The 22,327-nt window shown below is 39.8% G+C and overlaps 1 protein-coding gene across 4 annotated transcripts in view; it reads left to right on the forward strand.

Annotated features, from left to right (window-relative positions):
- The window catches only part of ARHGAP6 (Rho GTPase activating protein 6), a 335,923-nt gene that overhangs the window by 201,005 nt on the left and 112,591 nt on the right, over positions 1–22,327 (forward strand). Inside the window, exons 1-2 of one of the 4 annotated variants that reach the window (XM_075176323.1) lie at positions 7,583–7,862; positions 11,616–11,721. The exons of 2 other annotated variants lie outside the window; for them this stretch is intronic. In XM_075176323.1, the coding sequence (XP_075032424.1) occupies positions 11,644–11,721 (78 nt within the window). In that variant the 5' untranslated portion in view covers positions 7,583–7,862; positions 11,616–11,643. Of the gene's footprint in view, positions 1–7,582; positions 7,863–11,615; positions 11,722–17,766; positions 20,967–22,327 lie in introns of those variants that run through there. One more of the 4 variants, XM_075176339.1, reaches the window with a different exon arrangement.

Below are 22,327 nucleotides of genomic sequence, written 5' to 3' on the forward strand. Positions count from 1 at the left end.
GTCTCCTGTGAGACTCGGGGGATGCGGGTGCGAGGTGGTGATGCTGAGGAACACCTCGCCCCCCGGGGCAGGCACCCTGGGCACCCGCCTCTGGCATAACCGGCCTCCTGCTCGCTCTCCGACGTGTTGCAATTTCCATGTTGGCACTCGTATCCCGAGGAGGGTGAGCGGGTTGAGAGCTGGCGTGATACAAGCCTCTCCTGGATGACGGGTGTAGTCATTCAGCGCTCTGAAGTAATGTAAGTTGGGACACCCACATCTGCTGCTTCTTAGGGGCTGGCTGGAGCAGCTGCTTACTCAGCACGCCGGCGGTTGTGAAAGAGGTCGGTTGTAACTCCCCTTACTTCTTGTGCTTCCCAGCGGGACGCTCTTCCTTCTGTTGCAAGCATTGAGGGCTTAAGAGTGAAGCATCAGGACTGACTGTCCCTTTTGCAAACCTGAGCCTTGAAATATATTTTTTCCCAGTTGGTAACTACAATGGCTTTTACCGAGGTGAATGAGAACTGCGTGCGGTCAGCGCTTCCGACAGCACCGGGCGTTCCCTGAAAAAAGGAGCCCTTTGGCTCGGGCACAAGAAACAGCGGGGTTTCAGGTGCTGCAAGTGGCTTTCTGAGCTCTCTCACTCCTCCAGCTCACCAAGGGTATTTCCTGCTCTTCATTGCTGGATGGACTTTTTTTACGCTTGTCACCACGTAAAGTATATTTTTATAGCTCTTAAGTGTGTAAATGCGTATTGCTATGGAGTTACTAGCATCTCATCTACTTTGCTGCTGCTTGTGGTTCTAAAATGCTTTTACCAAGGACTATTATAATAAATTATAAATCGTTAAATAATTGTTTAGGAATGCTCTGACTCAAGCTTATTATACATGTGAGGGCTAGTTTAATTTTTGTTGGTAAATGGAAACCATTTTCCTTAGCAGTTTGGGACTCTGAACAGCTGAAGGGTCTGCAAACAGATTCATCAGGGTGAAAGTAATAAAACCAGCACTGCTCGGGCTCCTCTCCTCCCTTCCATGTGGGAAACGTGATGTTTTCTAACCAGATAGTGGGAATGTTTTCTTCTGCAGGCCTGAGTCACTTGTGAGGAATGCTAAGATTAATGCACAAGATTAATTTTCTCACTGCCGCCTTCTCCATTGCAAAAATGGAAGTTTGCTTGCCTTTGAACTTTTCTCTCGTTTCCAGCAAAACGTCAGGTACTCTGAGCATTTTTACTACAGATTCAAACCCAATTTTGCTCTGTAAAGTCTGTCCTTGCCTTTTAGTGACCGTGAGCACAGAAGTCGATGCATGTCTCTTTCAGACTTAGCTTTTTTAGAGTACAGCAATTAATCTTTCTGTTTGCTCTAGTGCATTTTGTGCGCTGCTGCAATGTACCGAAAACCTTCTATTCTCACAGAGCTGTGAACAAGAGTTTTTACTTTATCAGAGTTCCCTAGATATACAATATCAATTTAATTTAATTTTGTCCATTTTCAATATAGTATTAATTATACCTAATCTGTAACAACACCTGTTCTGAAATGGCATTTATATTTAGTACTGGATTCTCTAAAAGAGATTATGCCCACTGTCGTCTTTCTTAATTAAGCATTAAGAATTATTGAAAGAATTAGTCTTAAGCACTAAAATTAAAATAAGAGATAAAGGATGCCTTCCCAGGTTGCTCCAGAGTAAGCACTACTGTCTATATATTGAATCTCATCAAAGGCTCATGGCTGACAGCGGGCCAATTTTTAATGCACATGATTTCACTGTGGCGTGTATTGCACAAATGTTCCCACTGAGTTTGAGCAAAAAGACTTAAGGCTCTGTCTGAAATGAATAAAGTACCTGTTGAAGTAATTTTAGCAAAAGCAGTAATACAAAAATGAGTTAACGTTCCCATGACCAGTGCACCTTCATTTATATCTTTTTAAGATTTAACACACGTAGTTGAAAGCCATCGTAAGTGAAAGGAGTGCAAATAGCTTTTCTCTGTAGGTTGTAAATAACAACATGCTCCGTGTACTGTCCCTAAAGGAGCAGAGGCAAAGCTCCAGGTATCTTCCTTTGCAGTTTGGTATAGGCATTAGTTTCCAGCACTAACTGGAACAGCTTTGTCCTGCTCTAACCACTGCTGCTGCTTTTGAGGCTGTGGGGAAAATGCCTGGCTTTCCTCTTACTCTGCCTGTGTCCCAATGCTGCTCCTCAGAGAGGAGGGGGAGAAGGTGGCGCAGAGGTGATAACGCTGGCTCTGGGCCAACCAGCGTCTTTCTGTCTCTTATTTGATTAAAAGGAAATCAGTCCGGAGAGCTGGGAGGAAGAAATGGAGATGTGTCAAATGAGTATGTGTGTAATTTGGTATGGTCACGCGCAGGTACCACTGCTGTGCATCATGTGGCTGTGTGCCTGCTAATGCCTGCCGCTTGTGTTCTCTTTGATGCTCATATGGTTGGAGAAGTAATTATTCTGATCAACACTACAAAAAAAAAAATTAAAGATCATTTCCGTTTTAGATAGGTTGCTTTCTCAGAGCTTATTTGTCATGAACACATGCAAAATCCTACTCCACTGATGTAATTGAAATTTCTGCCATGTTCTTCATTTAGGATAGACGTTTACTGAGGGTTCCTGTAGTATTAGGGGCAGAGATTATCTTGCAGCAAATGTCCCATTCTGCTCTTTGATGGGATTCTGGTTCTCTGCTGTGATGAGCAGATCATGATGGCAGGGGGAAAGTAACATTAAAACTCTTGAAAGTTTGTCATTTCATTGAATCAATGAGAAGGCCTAGTTAGTAGTTGAAAAGATAATTAAAATGTGACAGGCTGCTAAGTTTTGTATAGCACGTTGTCATTCTTTTTCAATAGTACTTTTTTTTGTTTTAAATTATTCATTACTCTTTTTGGCCTTTTTTTTTTCTTTTCTGCATTCCTGCATCTGATTGCTCATTTCAATTCTCCTCATTTTCTAATGCCTTCAATATTTCTTTCTCTTTGTTGACACCCTATTTCATTTTTTGGTCTCCTTGTTTACATTTTCTGCTTTTCCTCCATAGGTCTCTGACTCTGTTGCTTTCCTACTCAATCTCATACTGGGTACTCATTAACTTCCTGTGAATTGTTCCCTTCAGGCATTCAACACTTGCTTCTACAATTCTTCATGATCCTTCTTTTGTTTCTTTCATGTTATGCTAGAGTCAAGACTGGTCGTTATTCCTATTTGCCAACGTAATTTTCTGAGACCCTTGTACTGTTAAGTAGAAACAAAGGCAAGCATGTATTTCGGTGTGCGTAACGAGGCTAGAAATGAATAATAAGTGTGAAAGACAAAATCTTCCTTTTGACTCCAAGAGACCCAGATTTCATTTGAGTTCTCTATTTAGATAACCTTGTTATTTCTGGTTATCCATATTCAGATCATCCCCTTTCTATTTTCCCCATAGTAATACGTTGTCAGTTTAGGACTTGTTCTCTGATCAATGAAAAGGTCCAGATAGCATGGATGAAAACTCCCATTTAGTCTAAATGGGAGGGAAATTGGTCTTAGTAAGATTAATTGAAAAGATCTGAAGCACCACACAGATCTTACAAGCCAATGTGTCAGATTAAACTCGAGAGGAAACAGGCTGAACCACAAACTGCAAAGGACTTCCTGGGCATCTGAGGCCTTCTTCAAAGACATTAGTTTTATTTATAGCGTATGTTACCTCAGTATGTTTCTAAACAGACAAGAAAGAGGAATTAGTCATAAGAGTACAGAAACGTACTTGAAATTTAGCATGAAAAGCTTCGTACAGCTTTCCAGCCTGTCTCACAACAGTTGCTGTAGAGCATCTGGAGAAGAGAGAGGATTAAGCCCCAGGCCTTAACGATGCACTCACACTCGCACAATGCGTAGCAGGGTGCGGTCCGCATCTGAGCGCGGTGGTGGACTTCTATTCCTGCCTCTACAAATGGCTCCTTTCTGACCTTAAACCATTTCCTTGTGGCTAAATTAAAACAGGGAGGGAAGCGTCAAGCTGCAAAGTCGAAACAGGCTTTTGGTACACTTGGCTTTTTCTGGAGGGGAAACTATAGCCTTGAGTGTGTGCCTAAGTTCACTGTGCAGTGGAAAGGAAGAAGCAGGTGCTTCTTCTGAACACAGACCTGCCAGCGTGCCCAACAGGGCTGCGCAAGACCCAGAAAACTCAGGTTCACTGTTCTCCAGCATGGCCTGACAGGAGGTTCAAACTCCAGTTTCTTGGAAAAGCTACAAGCCACTAGGTTAGAGAATAGCCTAAAATCAGGGATCTCCTCATTTGTCTTATACCTGCACTGGTTGGTAATGGGTTTTTTTGGTGGTGGTGGTTGTTTTTTGGGTTTGGTTTGGGTTTTGTATTTTTTTTTCTCTTTGTTTTATTTTTTTTCCAGAAATGTACTCCTTCATCTGCTTAATGTTCTGGCCATGAGGCTCTTCTATAAAAGAAAGCCTGTTCCCGTGTTTTTGAATGAAAGCCATGGTCATCCCTCTGTCCTGTAAGCTTTTACATGTACCTCTGGGAGACCACCTTCTGAACTTTCCCCCTTTTGAATCACTGCTGTGTGGACCTTAGGGTGGTGTGACAGGGCTGAGCTATGGAGGATTGACTAGCCTGAGGTTTCATTGATCATGCCAGAAGGGCTGCGGATGCCTGGGCAGTTTTCCTGGCCTAAATTTAAACACCTATGTACAGTCCCTGTTAAGCATCTAACACAAATCTTTTCTCTTGGTCTTCCCATGTGTAAATTGGAGCAAATATTGAGAGCTAGATACTTCACACGAATGTGGATTGGTCCCCTCTCTGCTCTGTGGATTCAATATGCTGTATATGTTGCTACAAACTTAGCTTACAAACTAACCATAGTTGATTTGTTTTTAATTGTCACAAGTCTCAAAATGATGTGAGGTATTATTCCCACTTGATTTCTAATACTCGGCACAGAAGAGATATAGATGTTGATTTTTAAAATAAAATCAAGCATATTCATTCTTTATGCTCTCAGAATCTAATAAGAAGCAAAGGTTTACCTTCCGATTTTCTCTTTATAGGCTCTTCTTTAACAACCAGACTGATATTCCTTAGACTGAACTTTTCTACATTTTTAATATGACTTTTTGAGGTCTTGCACTCTTTTATACACTACACTATAATAACGTGGCATTGGGACCATCAATAGCAATTGGGACCACTTTATCGCCAGTCTTCCTTGTTATTTACTACGTAAAATCTTTACCCAGAGGACGTGGACTTATTCTTCAGGAACAATTGTAACTTACAGTGTCTCTAACCCTTTCTGTGGAGTGCTTCTTTTCGAACATGTCAAAAGACTGTTAAAAATAATATGAAAAAGCCTAGTCACCAAAAATCAGAACGTTTCTGTCTTTCTTGCTTTACTAAGTACTGACTGACTCTGCAAAATAAATACCTCAGGAACTGCATGAGAAAAGTTGTGAACCTGAGTCGGGCTCTGTTTAGCCCTCGTGGAAAGGCTTTCCTTCTGTCAAGCCTTTTTGCCAGTTAAGACATTAGTAGAAAAACTTTGATAAACAAGGTGTGAAAGCAGAACAAATGGGTGTGGCCCTGCTCCTGCTAATATTTGCTGAAAGGTTGATGTGAGCATCCTTTAGGGCAAGGTTGTCTTCCTGTGCATATACAACAGGGAGAGAAGGTATCGGGTTTATACCGGGATGCTGTAGCCGCTCCACCCTGCTGGGTAGCTCCCACTTAACTCTTTTCTTACTAGCTAACTTAATTTAATTTACTGACATTTACTGACCCTTTAAATGTGGCATCATGGTCAGTTTGAGATTCTACTTTCTGGATTTTTGTTTTCTTGAATGATGGTACAGGCAGACCCAAGTGTCTCAGAAGTGAATAGTGGTTTGGGGTACCTCAATTTTTGGATGACCAATTCAAGCCACGGATTTTTTTCAAAGGATGGGGGCTCATCAGCAATCCGCCTCAAAGAACTTCACAAAGTGAATCTCTGTAACCTGATTCTGAGGCAGCACATTTATACAAAAAGCCATACTCCATGTCATAGAGAGCGAGATTATCACTTGGCTCATTCCTGGAGGCTTACTCACTATTAAGATTTGGGAGGGGGAACACCAGAAGCAACACATGCAGTCTATCCAAAGCAGCAAGCTCTTGAGGAACTAGAACAGACTGAAGCTTTGAAGTCATGCAAGCATTTCCTCTAGAGATGTAGAAATGTGTAAAGTATAGCAGATCCCAGTTTTTGACCCGGACTCTCATATTTATAAATGTACCTGGAAGGAAATTTGACTGGTTTGCTCTTACGTTTGCAAAACATAAGTAGGGTGTACTTAACTATTTTTATTATTAATAGTGGTAGTTATAATTTCTGGGTTGGGTGTTCTTTAACATGCAGTGAGGAGCTAAATTTACATCCTTGTCCAGTTTTCTGTGTCACACATTGCTATTGCTACATACTAAAACTATTTGTCAGACGAGTGTTGATTTGAACAGAACAAGTCTCTTGCTCAGAGTAGCCCTGCTCATGCTAAAGCTGTGCCTTAGCTTCAGGAAACAGACTATAATTAAATGCCAATAGAAATTGTTAACTTGGCAATAGCTCAAGCGCTTTATTGCAACGAGGCCTTGATTTCTTTTATGCCGAGGTAATGCTAGAGCAACACTTGATTTATCCTGAATTTACAGGACCGTGACAGATCATAATCTAGTTCCTGGGCATTAGAATACTTCCCTGAAAAACAGGAGGAGTGTAGTTCACTTTTTATAATTATACTGTTGTTTTTATGGCTAATAGAATATTCTTCATATGTAATTCTGTGTATAGTCCTGTGGGAGCTGGATAGTTAATATTAGGCAAAGCTAAAAACATCAGAAAGGCAAAAAGCCTGAGTCCACTTTATGAAGAACATAGAGCAGTATTGCGTATGTAGTATGAATGGGAAAATTCCCTGCTTTGCAGATGTATATATTTCCAAATGTGACTTTGTTGTCTTTTTTTAAATAAGAAAAGAAATCCTCTCATTCTCAAGCCACAATTCAGAGATGGTAGGATTTTTTCATATTACTATTTTTCTCTTTTTCTTCAACCCCCCTCGCCCCCAATATTTAGCTGTAGTCTTGAATCTAAACAGTACCCTTTGGGTTTTTGTACTTGCATTTAGTATTATTGAATAAAAACTCACAATATTCGCAGTGAGAAGGAAAGAGAAGCTGCAGTATTTCAAGCTGCAGTGTAATTTGGTTACTGAAGATTCTGATGTGTATCTGCTTGGTTAAGCAATAAGGATATTTATTCTAATGCATGAACCAGGTGGCAAGTGAAGCGAATGTCTTATATACAAAAATCTTTACATTGATACTTATTCATTTCAGAATAAAGGAAGTTGCATGTTACTCAGCTGTTTCTTCTTCCCAAAGATTCAGCAGCACTTCTCTGTAAGAGTTCAGTGCTAGAAACAATAAATTTATATTCATCAGCTCTATTGTGCAAAATTGTACCGATCTGGCAGTTAAAATAATATGATAGTGCTGAGCAATTTGCTTCTCATTTGCTTAACTGAGGAAGGGATTCAGTCTTCATGTTCTGAGTGCCTTTCAATCTGGTGTATATATGATTAATGTCGGTGAGTCACTTCTGATGGGAATTTTAGCTTTTTCTCACACGAGGAGATAGGGAGACTTTCTGCTCCTCCCACGACCAGTTTAAAAGCACTGCAAAAGGCGGAAAGGAGGAGGCAATTTTTCAGGTTTTCAGAGTTGCACCCTATTAAAGGAAGCGAGGAGATAGCCAGTGTGTTGGCAATTGCTGCACAGGTGTCTGCAAACCAACTAGGACAGCTGAGATTGGGATAAAAGTGTAAGTAGGTTGTTACTCGCTTGAGAAACCATCCCTTCTCAGTGTTTATTTAAATTCAGAATTTAGCTGGGAGGAATGGTACAGAAGAAGGGGGAAGGAGGATTTGGGAAGGAAATAATTTTGAAGGTTTAGGAAGGCAAATCATGAAGTGAATCCTGTAGGGGTTCGTCGTAGGAACTAGTGGAGCTCTGGAGACCTGTTTATCCCTGCCAGAAGTAAGCTGGGGAGAATATAATGCTTTATGTACATAGGTTAGCTCAAAAGCTTGCTGTAGCTGAATGTGAAATAATGTAGGCATGTCTTTCCCTATGATTTTAGAAAATGTTTTTTCTCTGTTTATGTATGTGTGTCTCTGCATAAAGAATATAATATATATTACATTATATGAGACTCAGTTATTTGATTATGAGATTCAGTTTCCACAAAATTCATTCAGTGGGGCAGAATGGCTTCAGTATTGAGGAAATTTAAAGGGCTCCAGTTCATGTGTATCTAGAGGCCTTGGAAATGCCTAGGCACATAAATGTATGAGAAGTCCTCAGTGGCATTTTACAGTGTTTAAACAGACTGCTGAGTTAATAACTACTGATCGCAATAGGGCTTGGGCAGCTGACTTGCTTCTGTTCTAGAAAGCCCTGCTAGACCTCTGTGTGTGATATTAGACTTCTAAGTAATGTTAAAATATTGTCTGATATTTAAATGTGTATGCTTCACCTAAAATTTAAAGTCTACCCCACATCACTTGTGACACTGAGTACAGAACTCCCGTGTTAGTGCTTTGTGGTTTGTAGTTTCTATGTCCGTATCGTCTGTCTTGTTAAGCTGCAGCTGTTAGAGAGGACAGGGCAAGATCACTTGAGGCTTACCTGTGCTACTGTAGGCAACTGTATCATATAATTCTTTTCATTATGGTAGTGATGTTTACTACAGATAACATTACTGTCTATTCAGTGACCTCTAGAAATTTAGTCTTGTATCTTCTGTCTAATACCTTTTAGACTAGCATGTATTTCAAAACTGACTCGGCAGAAAGCATATGGCTATAATGAGATAAATGCCAATTATCATTACATTAGTAATGGTGCTCCTGGTTTGGGTTCACATTGTTGTTAGATTTGTATGTGCAATTCATTCTATTATGGAGAAAAAGATGACATTCAATTTGTATTACTTAGATTTGTATGTGCAATTCATTCTATTATGGAGAAAAGAATGACATTCAATTTGTATTACTAGCAGGCTGGAAAAAAAATTAACCCTTGGGGGAAGGAAAAGGTATTGTCTAAAGCACACAGAACCAACACTTTAGAAGGTGACTTCCATAAAAAGAAAAAACATTTGAGAATGGTTCTGTAATACATTGTGTCAGAGATTGACTCCTTCCCTTCTTCCCTCCTCTGATCCTCACAGCTCTTCGAGCTCTGTTTGCTTTTCAGAAGTATAACGACATGCTCTGAGTGGCTGAGAAAGCTTATTTCCTCCCTAGGCTGAGAGCAGACGGAGGATGAATGCTTTGGTAGTGCGCTGCTAATGTGCTGATCTGAACATCGGGGGAGAAAACAGGTCTTTACAAAGGTGTAAAATGAAAAGATTTTATAACCTCTTCATTAGTTCTAATGTTTGTTTTCAGTATTCTCTGTAGTCATTTTTTTCTTTTCTGAAGACATCTATAGCTTCTTCACAAATTGCTTTGCCCTGTTGGTTTTCATAATTCATTTTTCATTGAAAATCTCATAATATAGACAGAGAAGATGTTCAGATCAGGCTCCTGGCTGCTATTAAATGCACACTAAATACTAAGCATGCATGCTGGTGGGTATTTGCATTTACCCGTCAAGCAAGGATAAACTGTTAGCAACCCTGCAAAGAGTTGCTAAATACCCTGTAAGGCTGCCATCTCTGAGTTCATACGGTACATACAACATGGCTCTTTGAATAGTTTTTAAAAAGGCAAGACCAGAGAAAAAGTTAAGAGTGGGTAAAGAAAAGCAGAGCTGTGTGTGTGGGCGAGGAGGAGAGTGTTTCTTCTGTACTCAGGTTTATTCCCTTCTCTGTATGGCCTTTTCCCCATTTCCCATGCATTTCTGTCACGCAAGGTTTTAAGTGACTCTCCTGTTGCTCTCCGTTGCACTCTGTGGAATAGTATGTGGATCAGGAGGGGTCAGTTAGCAATGGCACTACCAGGGACCAACCAGCACAGGGCCACCTCTGGGCTAGGTTTCCACCATGGGCTACCATACCATCTTTGAATTTACAAACCTTGCCACGCAGCCTGCTAAAGGACGTCCAGCCGGCTGCTCCCTGATGGCATCTTAAGCTCAAGATGCCCACGTTGCATTCTTGCATCTGTTCTAACCAAATAGCACCTGGAAAAATAAACCCTTTTTGATCACAAACTCTTACTGTAACACCTGCAAACTACTGTGACAACCACTTTCTAGATACCCTGAGTATAACATAATGTTTTTGTTATTCTTCTGAAAAAGGATCAGAAAAATGACTTGGTACGTTGCCTTCTCTGAATTCCCATTTTCTGTACAGCAGTTTGAGCCTCTGCACAGATGCCTTTGTTTTTATAGTTTACCTTTTCAAATTTTTGTATCATCGAATATGCAAAGAAAATGTCTCTTTCTGCCTTTTTTTCACATCACCATATGCGTTATATAAGGAGAAAGAAATTACAAAAAGAAGGTTGAATAGCAGATCTTGTTTTGCAGCCACTCGCAAAGCTTAGAACTAGGTCTGTTTTTATCCTGGCTGTTATTTGCCACACGATGCTGAACGGGCCTGAAGAGCTTTTCTAGCATTCACCATTTTTTTTAGCTCTGATTGTTGAACGGGCAGCTCCTTTAATAGTGGTTCAAAATATTTTGTGAATTTGTGCCTGATGGTGTGATGTAGCTCTAATAGTGATCCCAGTGGGAACAAAAGGGGAAAAGAGTATAAATTACCACTAAGCTGTAGTCACATCTGCCGATTTCTGAAAGCCAGCCATTACTCTTGCTGATCTAGTGAAGATACGAATGCCTTCAGCTGACGGCTTGTAGGAGGCTCCCTTGGGGGCTCAGCAGTATCTGGTGAATCAAAGAAGGGCAGCCACAGCTGTGGCAAACAGTGGGCTCTTTTAAGATGCCTATATGAAACTCAATACAGATCAAGGCAACCAGACAGGTAAAATGGTAATATCTTTTTTTTTTTTTTTGAAATGTCACTTTTCTATGCTGTCCATAGAACTCCGTTTACTAATCTTCAAAAATGGATTATGCTACATAGTAAATGGTCAGTCAGTTAAAAATAACGAAGTGATGCCATCTACTGTCTTAAAATCTTATTTAATATTACATTTGATGACTGAATTGTAATCCTGAGAAGAAATTGAAACAGCCTACACTGAGTATAATGTCAGAGCTGTGACGTGCTATCTGGTCTGTATGAAGTTATGCAATATAAATACTGATTGTGATTAAATACAGTAGACTATAGAATGACAGAAGGAAATGTGATGCTAGTGTCAATCCAAAATAACTCCTCAGTGAATCTGCTTTGCAAATAACTAGAGATTTTTTTCAGGCTGCTTTGGTTTTGATATTTCTGAGAGGAGGATGTAGAATCCTGTAGAAGAGAGGGTAGGTTGGAAGAACATGGCACACCATCCCTTTAAAGTGTATGTTTATTAAAACTTTTTTGTTATGTCGTGACATTCTTGACGTTACATCTGTATTTAGTTGTTACCCACAGTGGCTTTACTTTTAGGTGCTTTGTGGAAAGAGTTAACCTGACCATGGACTTCAAAGAAGTTGAGAACCACATTTGTGTAAGACGTATTATTCAAAGAGAATTCACCCATCATCTCAAAAAGGTAGAACAGATAATAGCATTTAACAGTTGAATGTATACATTAAACTAAATTTGAAATTAAGTTGACTATGGACCACAATTCTCAGCCTTGAAACGGTAGCTCATTCAGAGGATATCAAATGTTTATTTATTTCATGTATGTATATGTATTGTTAGGTTGGTTGGGGTTTCGACAGCAAAAGTCAAGGATGTATTTTCTTCAAATGCAGCTATGCCAGATTGTAGTTCACAGGTTGCCACTTAAGAAACAGTGAAACATCATAGACTGATCTGAAGGTCCTGCAGTCAGCAGAGCTTAGCAGGTATAAATGGCTGTGGAACCAGAGAGGCAGGATTTATACTTAGCATTTAGCTCTTTCTCCCTTTGTTCTTCGTTTCTTTTTGTAATGGTCTGTAAAGCACTGAGATAATCTTGGCTTCCTGTACTTTATTTTCATCTTAGTGAACCCTGTGATGTAGGCTATAGATTCCAGTATTGCAGCGACTTGTAACTTCTTTTCCTGAATGGATATGCCTTGTTTAGTGTGGTGTGAATAAGATATGTTTGCACATAAATGTATGTAGTACCACAGGCTGATAATGAAATGTGTGATTTCTTGTGGTGGTTGGTTTTTTTTTTCCAAGTATCAATACTGCAGTGATGTGTATTTCTGCTTGTATGTTAAAAGATACACAATCTGCGCTTTGTGACGCTTTTGCGTAGTATAATTTTCATGGCAAAACTCATCCAATATGTAAATACCCATTTTCAGATGTGGTACACTAGAACTCTCCCATTCAAACACTATAAATAACAGACGTCCTTCAGTTGCTTCCTCCCTCAGTACTTGGGAGCATATCTACGAGATTCACAAATGACCAAACCAACAGCGAATTAATTCCACAGCTAACGATCCCTTGAAAAGTCTTACTTTCCAGCTGCTTTTTAAATCAAAAGGTCTGCAAATGAGTGTGGCCCAGTCCATGCTTTGACAGAGAGGAAGCTATGCATGTATTTACATCCTTCTCATAGCTTGCCATACCTCTTTGTTTTAAATTTCTGTAAAATTCCTTCTTCTGCAAGACTGTCCAATCTGGAGCATCCAGAAATCATGAGATGGACTGAAAAATATGGAGACAGGTTTAAAAAATATGTACTTGTTGGTTCTTTTGACTTTGTTTTCTAAACATTCACATATTTCCAAACATCTCTGCAGAACTCTGAGGGAACTCCTACTTTAAGAGGCAAAATAAAATGTGAAATTGAGATTTCCATATAATCATGGGTTGGGCTTAAAAACACAGAAGCTTCACTGCAGTTCACCGAGTTCACTGCAAAACGGCAAAGTGTCCATCAACCAAAAGCTGTAACAGTATAGTATTGTGATGCATTTACTTACATGCAAATCTGCTGTTGTTAATGTAGCCCAAAGTGGGCATGAACTGTAAACTATGTGTTAAGCCTTAGTTGGGATAGTCTCCAAACAAGTGGGGCGGGGGGAGGAGAGGGAAAGGACCTAATTTGGATAATACAATCTGTGAGTTCCTATTGTATTTCCAGGGCAAATGCTACACTCATAATTAGAGCATCAATAACAATGTGAGGAAATGTTATGCTCTTGGCTATAGAAAACCTTACCTGAAGGCAACAGTAGATTTAAAGCTTTTACTGGAAAAAGCAGGAGGAGATTTTACTTGTCATGACAACTCAAGGAGCTCTTGAGACGATGTTTTAAAGAAGTTGCAAAAATGTACTCATGTTCTAATTAGCACATCCTTCTCAGGGAATGATGATTGGCTGTTAGCAAATTTTTCTGCAAATGTCTAGGCTTTTGGATAACACGTCTTCCACCACTCTAGGCTGGTTGTATGTAAAACTGAACTGCTTCGTATCTACAGGATAATGCAGTGCCAGGGTGGCCAGAGTGCTCATGATTCTGTGAGGTGATGTGGAAAGTGGAGTATGGATTAAAGGTATGGACGATGGGAAGGAATGACCAAGAGGTAGGGAAGATGGTAGAATGAAAAAAATAAAAGGAAAACCAGGCTGTCAAAAATGGCTTCTTTTCAGTCTTCCCACCAAGATTTTCTTATGCTACGCTAATCTTGGCAATAACAAAATGCTTCATAAATTCAAAGTGTAAACGCAAAGGATTTCTTTCTCTTATTCTCTGGTGCAGTTTCTACTTTTATGACTCTTGTTCTTTTCTAGCTGAGTGCTATTTCCAGGGAAGCCAATTCATGCGTTTTAGAAGTGAGCAGTGCTTCGGGAACTGCCAGATCTGACTGAAAAAATACAACCCTTAAGTGAAGTACTGACATGAAGACCTAGAAATGCAAGGAACCATGCATATGATCAGTAGTCATCTTCTTTCCCAGTATTCCTGTTAAAGGAACAGAAGTACTTCCATACCTTATCTGCTTTTTGGTTTTGATGCTGAATTGCCAGAAACATCTGGTTCTGAGTGTAAACTCCAAATTATCAGAAGCTCCTCTTAGGCTTTGAAGTGCCATTCTGATCACTGTATTGTGGGAGAGGGCTTCTTTGCCTTGCTGCAAACCTCAGGTCTGTCTGCAAGACATCATCAGGGCTGACTTGCTGCAGTCTAGCACGCGGTGGGAAGATGATTGAGTTGAACGTGATTGCAAATCATAATTTCTTATCTTTAAGCAGTAATACTCAGTGCGGAATTTTGCTCTCCGAAACAGAAAAGATCATCTTTTATGCACCGATGTACTAGGTCCCCAAATCCAATTTCTCTGGTAATTAGCAACAAAAGTGCAGCAGTAGTATTGGGGATGCTTAGATTAGATGCTTGGCTGAAAAAGTAACTGGTTAGGATCATGGGGAAGACTGCTGGGTCAAAACATCTTTTTCTCTTTTCTGTTTTCTTTGTCAGTATGATACCAGAACGTTTAACACAACGTTTCTCTGCAGCCTAAGATTTGGTTGCAGAATACCAGCTTTTCAAGGAAGTCTGGTGCTTGTGGGATAGGTTGCAAGTCTGGTGTAAGATTTTATTGACTTGGAAGGATTTTCTTTAGTCCCTTCAGCATTACCCTGCTTTATTACCTCAGGTTATTTCTATAAGCCTACTTTGTGAAAATTCTGTTGCATTGAGTTTCTTTATGTGACATAACAATTTAAATACAGTAGTGTGATACCTTAGATCAAAGTTAGGATTCAGTCTATACTTGAGAGGATTTGCAATTTAAAAACCAAGTTCCATGTGTAGTTTGTTGTCAGTTTAGAAAATAATAAAGTTATTTTCACTTGCTAGACCAAGAAGGTAGAGGTATTAGGTCAATAAGCCACATTTGCTTATTTTTTTAAAGTATAAATCTTGCATTAAGATAACTTTTTGTGCTTGTTAGAGTGAAACTCAGACAGCTATAATTTTAAAGTAAAGAGAGATATTCTTCTGAGGAACAAGAACACTTTTTCCAGTTCATTAATTTTCTATTGTTTTCCTTTTGCTTCTTGCTTGAATTTCATCTCACAGAGAAAAACACTAGTTTCTTTGAATTAAGCAAATATATTTATATCTATAGGCACTCTCTTTCCTTACTCTCTAAAGTGGGTGTAGTAAAAAGAGGAAGATTCGCTGAGTGTACTGTTCTTCTTTCCTTCTAAGGAGCATTGCAAAATGTATCAACAATTTAGCAGTGTATGCATGGGTGCTTCTGAGTGGACAAAAGAAAATTCATTGTTGGCCATGGCATTTAATTCATGTGTTTTGTATATGCAGTGCTTTATAGGAACCATTAAGAGAGGCTCTTTGGAGAGTGTAAATATTACAAGAAACTGGCTATTTATAAAGGTTCAGAAAATGTCCCTCAATGCATGTGCATTATAATGTATTTCTTAATATGTTTAGGTAGTTACTGTCATTGTTAAATTGCCGAGCATTTAATTGTAGTTTGTATCATCAGATCTGGACTCCATTCAGCATTGGTATTTCCGACTTGTAATGCTTTTCAGTTTACAGACTTGCATATGTGGTATTGGAAATTAAGGCCAGATATTGACAGTGGCTGTGGTGGTGTGCCTTGGGGAATAATTTAGAGCTTATTTACACAATCAACTTTTTTTTTTTTTTTAAAAAAAAAAGTCACAGAGCAAACCAAAAACCTGCCCTGTTAAACGTTCTCTGTATCTAGTTACACTGGTGTTTTCAAGCATAATCTGTTTCGGCCTTCTCTATAGTGTCTTTTATTCATTATTTAGCTGCTTGCTATATTTACAAAATGCTGGAAGACTGGGAGAGGAGCAGATAAACAGCATGCTGGCTACGACAGGAGAAGCATCAAGTAGATTCGGGTGACGGCAGTTCAGACTTTAGCCGCTTGATAACTGCTCAGCAATTTTGACTTGCAGATCTGTCTTCATCTCTACCGTATAACTTAAAACTGTGGGAAGAGAAGATAAAAAGCAATTAATCTTTTGTCTTTCCACAGTAATAACTGTCTAATGGCGTACTTATAGCTGCCAGTAAGAGCAGAGTGGAGTTAGTGTTTACAGACTTGAAGTTTGGTGGTGTTGAGCATATAGTAAGTTATAATTCAATATTATGAATTCAAAGTGGGTCTGGCTATGATATGATCTGATGGCTACAGCCTTACTTTATAATATGATACAGTGTGTGTACACAGCATTAGCACTCTGCTTAGAAAACTACTGTGTCTTTAACATCCCAGATCATTGCATGGTAAATCTTCCTGCCACGGTCCTTGCTGTCCCTGTGCTCTCTCTAGTTTCAGTCACTTCAGGTTGTGAAGGCTCACTGGCTGAGTGGAGTTTTACAGATTCCTGCTGCCCCAAGATCTTGAGGGAAATGTAGAGTCCCCAAATGTGGGAGCAGAACCTGCAAGAATCTGTAAACTTGGCTACAGAGGGAAAATGACCACAACCATTAAAACGTGAGATAATATATCTCCCACGCACTGAAAAAAAAACCAAAAATGCAAAACCAGACTGTATGAAAGCATTATCTAGTATGTCTAAAAACAGCACTGTATGTGTTTCTATTTTAAGATTTTTTAACATAAATTGATGTTATCTAACTCCACATGTCTCTACTGAGGGAATGTCATTCTGAGTTCACAGAACATGCACGTCGACTTGAATGAATAAACAACTCTTCTTTGCCATTTTCTGTGAAAAGTGAAGGCAGGGAAGAGGGAATGTGATTTCCCTTGCTACCTTTAGCTCCTTCCACAGGTTGAGTGTGTGTCATAAACAAACAAACAAAAAGAATTTTTTACTGGAACAAACGGGGGGAAGCATGAGCTAAAGCCCTGAAGGCATCTCACCTTCTGAAACCTCTTGCCACTTTGCATCACAGATACTCCTGATGTTCAGGATTTTGCACTGTATGAAGGCCACCTGGAAACCTGTCAGTGGTACTTCTCAGTTAAGCCTTGGGATGAGTGGCCTTCTTTGGGAGCTGCATGGGAATGAACCTCCTTGCTGAAATCCAGAAGGTTGAGGGTGGGTGAAAAATACAGTCAAAACACCACCCTGGTTTTAATAAGCATCACGGTTCCTACTTTTCCAGTTTCCCTTGCACCTGGCAAGGGCACAGAGGCTATTTTTGAACTGTCTAGACTATTCTTCTAAAAAGAATCTCTTCTTTTTCCTCTTCTGCTTATTGGTCATCAAGAAGAAGGGATTTAGCAAATCTATTTGTGAATTTGCCCACATGCTGAGCCCATATAAATGTTTTACAAAGCATGTTTATAGAACTGTTGTACGAGCACATCTCTTCAAGAGCTATGCATTTATAAAACTGACTTGCATGTAGTTTAATCAGTCTAGCAGGCCGACTACCAAAGTAAATTTTTACATGACATTTTGTATTAAGGTAAAATTCCACCCCCCAATTTAGCTTTAAAAAGTTTATACATGGACACAAAGATAAAATGTGAATGTACAGCAGAGTCATTTAAAGTTCACATTTCCCATAATTGATTATCGGAATTATTATTATTGATTATTCCGATGATTGGTTATTTCTCCTATGGGCACAGCTTGCTTGCTGTGGGTCTCACCTGACCCTTTAGGTGAGACCATTAGAGATGACATGTTAGAGACAGATGGTGGGACAGGTCGACAACTCAGCAGGCATCAGTGTATCGGCCTGCTGGCTCTGAAATGTGGCTGGAAGGATGCTGCTGCACTTCTCACCGTTTGCCTCTTGGCTGCTCTTTCCTGTTGCCACTGAAAATCTTGCTACTGCTTCTCTTTCTTCTGAAGATGCTTCTCCGTACTGTTGACTTTTCCTCTTTTTTTTTTTTTTTTTTCCTTCTCTTCTCTTCCCAGAGAATAATTTAGGAGCGTTCTATTTTTGTTATGTGTGAGTATATATATGTTTATACCTTCAGTGAAAGGTTGGTTATGAAATGGCTTTTCAGACAATCTGATACAGTAAAAGAGAGAACCCTTCTCACAAATGTCACCCTGTTGTAATCTGAGACCATCATAGCTTTTCATTAAATGGGGTTGCTTCATCAAAGCTAACTGGGGTTGGAAGTTGCTGTGGATTGCTGCTTTCTGGGTACTCAGAAACCTTTTGGAGTTGATTTTGTGCTAGCATGGAAAATATAACTAAAATGACAGTAATCATCCAGTTCTGAACAGAACAGGGAAGCGATGGTAGATGGTGTTGGCTGGGGACATGATAAGTAAAACGCTGTCTTTCTTTTCCCCATAAGCTTTGCCTGTCCCGCTGGCCGGTACAGCCTCGCTCTTTTCCTCTGCTCTCCCATCTGCTCAGCTGTGCCCAGCTGCAGCTGCTCTTCTTGTTCCCACTCTGGTGGGGTGTTTACGGACAGACCAGACTCTGCTCCGCTGTCCCTGCTGATATCTCTGTCTGACAGAATGGGTCATGTTTAGACAGGAAATTTAGCTCAAGTATAATGCTAGGCTAGCGTGACTCTGAACCCGCCTGCTTCATGGCTTCCGAGATTAATGTGTTGCACATAGAAACTCACGACGTGTCTCCATCCAGATGTGAAAAATGCTCTAAAATTTTATTCCTTGCAGCAGAGACTGTTGTTATTATTATTACTACTACTATTATTGTTAAGCGTTTGGACAACCCACTTGTAGTGACCTGATCCATGACAGTAATTCAAATGGTAGCTATAACTTTAGTAGCAATTGAAACATGAAAGAGCTGTAGATGCCAACAGCAGCTAAGAGTCCAAAGGGGAACAGGGAATGGCTGGAAAAAATATCACTCTTTTAAACATTTGCAGATGTATTTTGTATAGCATGCTGTATCTACATATAAGGTATGTATGTGTGTATGTATGCAGACATAGATTAACACAACCTAATTTTTGTAAAGATCATGTTAACTGTGAGTTAATCCAATGTCAGTTCGGGGTGCCTTGATTACAGACAAGAAACTGAAATGCTAATCATACTTGAACATCTCAAGATTGCTTGTCAGTCATTCATTCCTAATTGCCCACCTTGCTTACCTGGATATTTTCTGCATTGGTCAAATTCTGCATTCAGATAACCAGGTAACAGTATTAATTACCGAGTAACATTCTGATAGCTAAGTTCTGTAAAAGATAGTGAGGGATTTTCCCCTTTTTTTAAGCTGTATTTTCCTTTTAGTGAAATGCATTGTGAGTCAATCCTAGTTCAGAAATGTCTCTAAGACCGTTCCTCCTCCTTCTCTGCCAAGCCTACTGTCCTCCCTGCCCTTTCTCCTCCTAACTGTCAAGCTATTTGCCACCAGATTCAGGCTTTGTAACTCAGCTGTGCCTGATCTTTTGTCTTTTCCAAGGCTTGTTATGGAGTTTTCCGTTGCGTGACCAGCAGTGTTTCCATCACGGTAACAAAGTGTAGGCATTTCTCCTTGGGTAAATACCTAGTGATTCGATGGGGGACACCAACATCTTGGTCATGGGACAGGAACATGCCCAGCTGTAGGATGGGATGGATGCTGAGGCAGCCCTTCGTGACCCAGTGGTCACAGGCGTTCCCGTGCACTTACCTGAGCAGATGTGCACTACGTTCTCGATGGGGAGGGAGCTGGCACTTTGTCGTGTCAGAGGTGTCCTTCCAACCGTGTGGCTGGGAAGGGACTGTGAAGCCTCCACAAGGCAGAGCGGCAGAAGGAAAAAAGGGCAAGTAATCCAGGCAAATGTTTGGGCAGGCCAGGTCTGAGCTGTTGTAGCCGGAGCTTCCCTGCTCTTACGTGCAGTGTTACAAACATGGACAGATCCATACATAGATGTCATGGTATAATGGAAGCTATAGTCAGCCTTCTGTCTTCTCACAGTACCAAATTAAATTTGACTGGGGAAATTCTCTGTTAGTTAAGACTGATATTTTGGGAGCTGATATTATATTTACATCCTAACCATAGCTCGGAGCTATATTCCTTCCTCTAAAGAGAAATAATTTACTTATTTCACCATTACTGTTCTTTAGTTCTTCAATAAATATTCAAGATCTTACAGTCTCATAGTGGTTTCCTCCATCATAATGCTGACTTTATTATTAAAATGTGATTATACTACACTTTGCTGAAATAGAGGTTTTTATTTCATTTTTTTTTAAATTCTGGAAATTCCTGATAAACGCTTCTGTATTCTAATGGTAGCTGATATCTGCAAGAGGATGTCTGTCAGACTTCTTATGCATGCTACTCTGCTTCCAACTACAAAAATGCTTTCTGAAAAGCATTCAAAATTATATTCTTTACTATAAAAACCTTTAAGCTGGTAAGGGGTGGGGTTTTTTTTGTTGTTGTTTGGGTTTTTTTCTTTTTTTATAAACTGCCTCTGAAGGAGATGGAGTAGAAGCTATTTGTGCAATTGCAGTGCATCACCTTTAAGGAGCAGCAGCTCCTCATACAAATGGAGAGAATGAAAATCCAAAGAATGAGAGAAAAAAAATCCTTCTTTCTCAAGAAATTGACTTTCTTTGCTTTTTCAGTACCACCACAGGTGGTCATATGGGAAAACCCCTCCTAGTTTAAGCTTTCTTACATTTCCTTGCCTTACCCTGAAGCTGTTTAATGCTGTAAAACTTTTTATTTAGACACTTTAAAAAAAAAGAAAAAAATAACCTAAGGGCTTGTGCTATAGTGTGTGACTCATCATGCTTTTTTGGGGAGGAGGAACTTGCTGTATCCTGGTGCGTATTCAGAAGTAGCCAAGCTACTAGGCTCAGACATTTGAGGGTTTTTTTTCCCCTCCTTCTATCAGGCCATACGCACTCAAGCTTCCTGTCTCAGGAAATGGGTATGAACTTCTTTCTCTCTCCCTTAGTCCCTGGTTTTTTCATCCGAAGGGAGCTGAGTTTCTGGTGATCAGCTCCAGGAGTGGGATATGTGGGATAGGAGGTCCTTTTTGGTTTGTAGCTAAAGCAGAACTCAGAAGAATATGCTATCAAATATTTGCTTGTTCTAAAGAACAGGTTCACTTTGTTGTTTACAGGCAGACTGAGATAATGTCTCGCAAATTAAAAATCTGAAGTTATAAAAACATTAAAGAGAAGTATTTTAAAATCTATCTCTGTAGCCAAGTTAGATAGTTCCTCTTCCACATTTTATAATTTCTGTTTTTAAAGTGTCACCTTGTTTATATGTGGATAAAACTTGGCTTCAGCATGTGTCCCTTTACAATAACTTTTAGTAAAATACTGTGATATTTGATGTAGCAGAGCTACTTGTACATTATCATTATTCTAAAACAAAAGAATTCAGATTAAATAGGTGTGGTACTGGAAGTGAGATAAGCTTGCAACAGAAAATACTATTGGAGCAGGAAAAAAGGGTGATAAAACCCATAGTGTAACATGAAACATAAAGCTGTAGATAAAAGAGGAAGTATTTAAGGGAATATTAAGAAGCCTCTTGCTCGATGGCTGGTCCTGTCAGCTGGCTATCATATTTAAAATGCTATATTTGAAGAGGTTTGTATATTCTGGACATTTTTGTATAGGGATGATAAAAAAAAGTTGAAATGGCTGTAATACTAGCTATGTGTCACTTTTTTCTTTCTTGTTTTTTTTTTGAATGTGCTAGAGTCCCAGATGCATTCATTGCTGTCTAGGCATGAGCTAGAGATATAAACCACCGCAAGAATTGTCACTCAGGGCAGCTTAAGCAACACTCAAATGCTCACATTGTATACAATATCCCACTCTTGAGGTGGAGCCTTAATAATCAGCAGAAGGTGCTGAACACTGATGAGCAAAGACCTTTCCCATTTTGTACGGCTGTGGCAAGGAGAACGCATCTTCCTGTAATCCTTGGTTTTAGGCAAATTATGATGAACTGCCTCTATCTATGTAGCATGCATAATTTGCAATTTGTGGTTATGCCTCTTGTGAGCGTACAGCGCACGTAAGCTTCTCCCAGAGCTGAAACTTGAATATATGTGCAAGTAGTCAGTAAGCAGCACTCTGAAAATCATTTCTCCCGAACACATGCAAGATGAGTCACAGACAAATGAAGATGGAAGGTGAACACAAAGGCAGAAGGGATCCAGCTGATGCCAGCCCATGTATCATTCTAGCACAGAAGGTGCATGTTTGCACATTCTGCTGGAGCAGTTTGGTATCTGCCTACAGCTGTATGACCTATGCTTTATGGCTCTCA

The sequence above is a fragment of the Calonectris borealis genome, chromosome 1 (genome assembly GCF_964195595.1).
Source record: "Calonectris borealis chromosome 1, bCalBor7.hap1.2, whole genome shotgun sequence".
Classification (NCBI taxonomy): domain Eukaryota; kingdom Metazoa; phylum Chordata; class Aves; order Procellariiformes; family Procellariidae; genus Calonectris; species Calonectris borealis.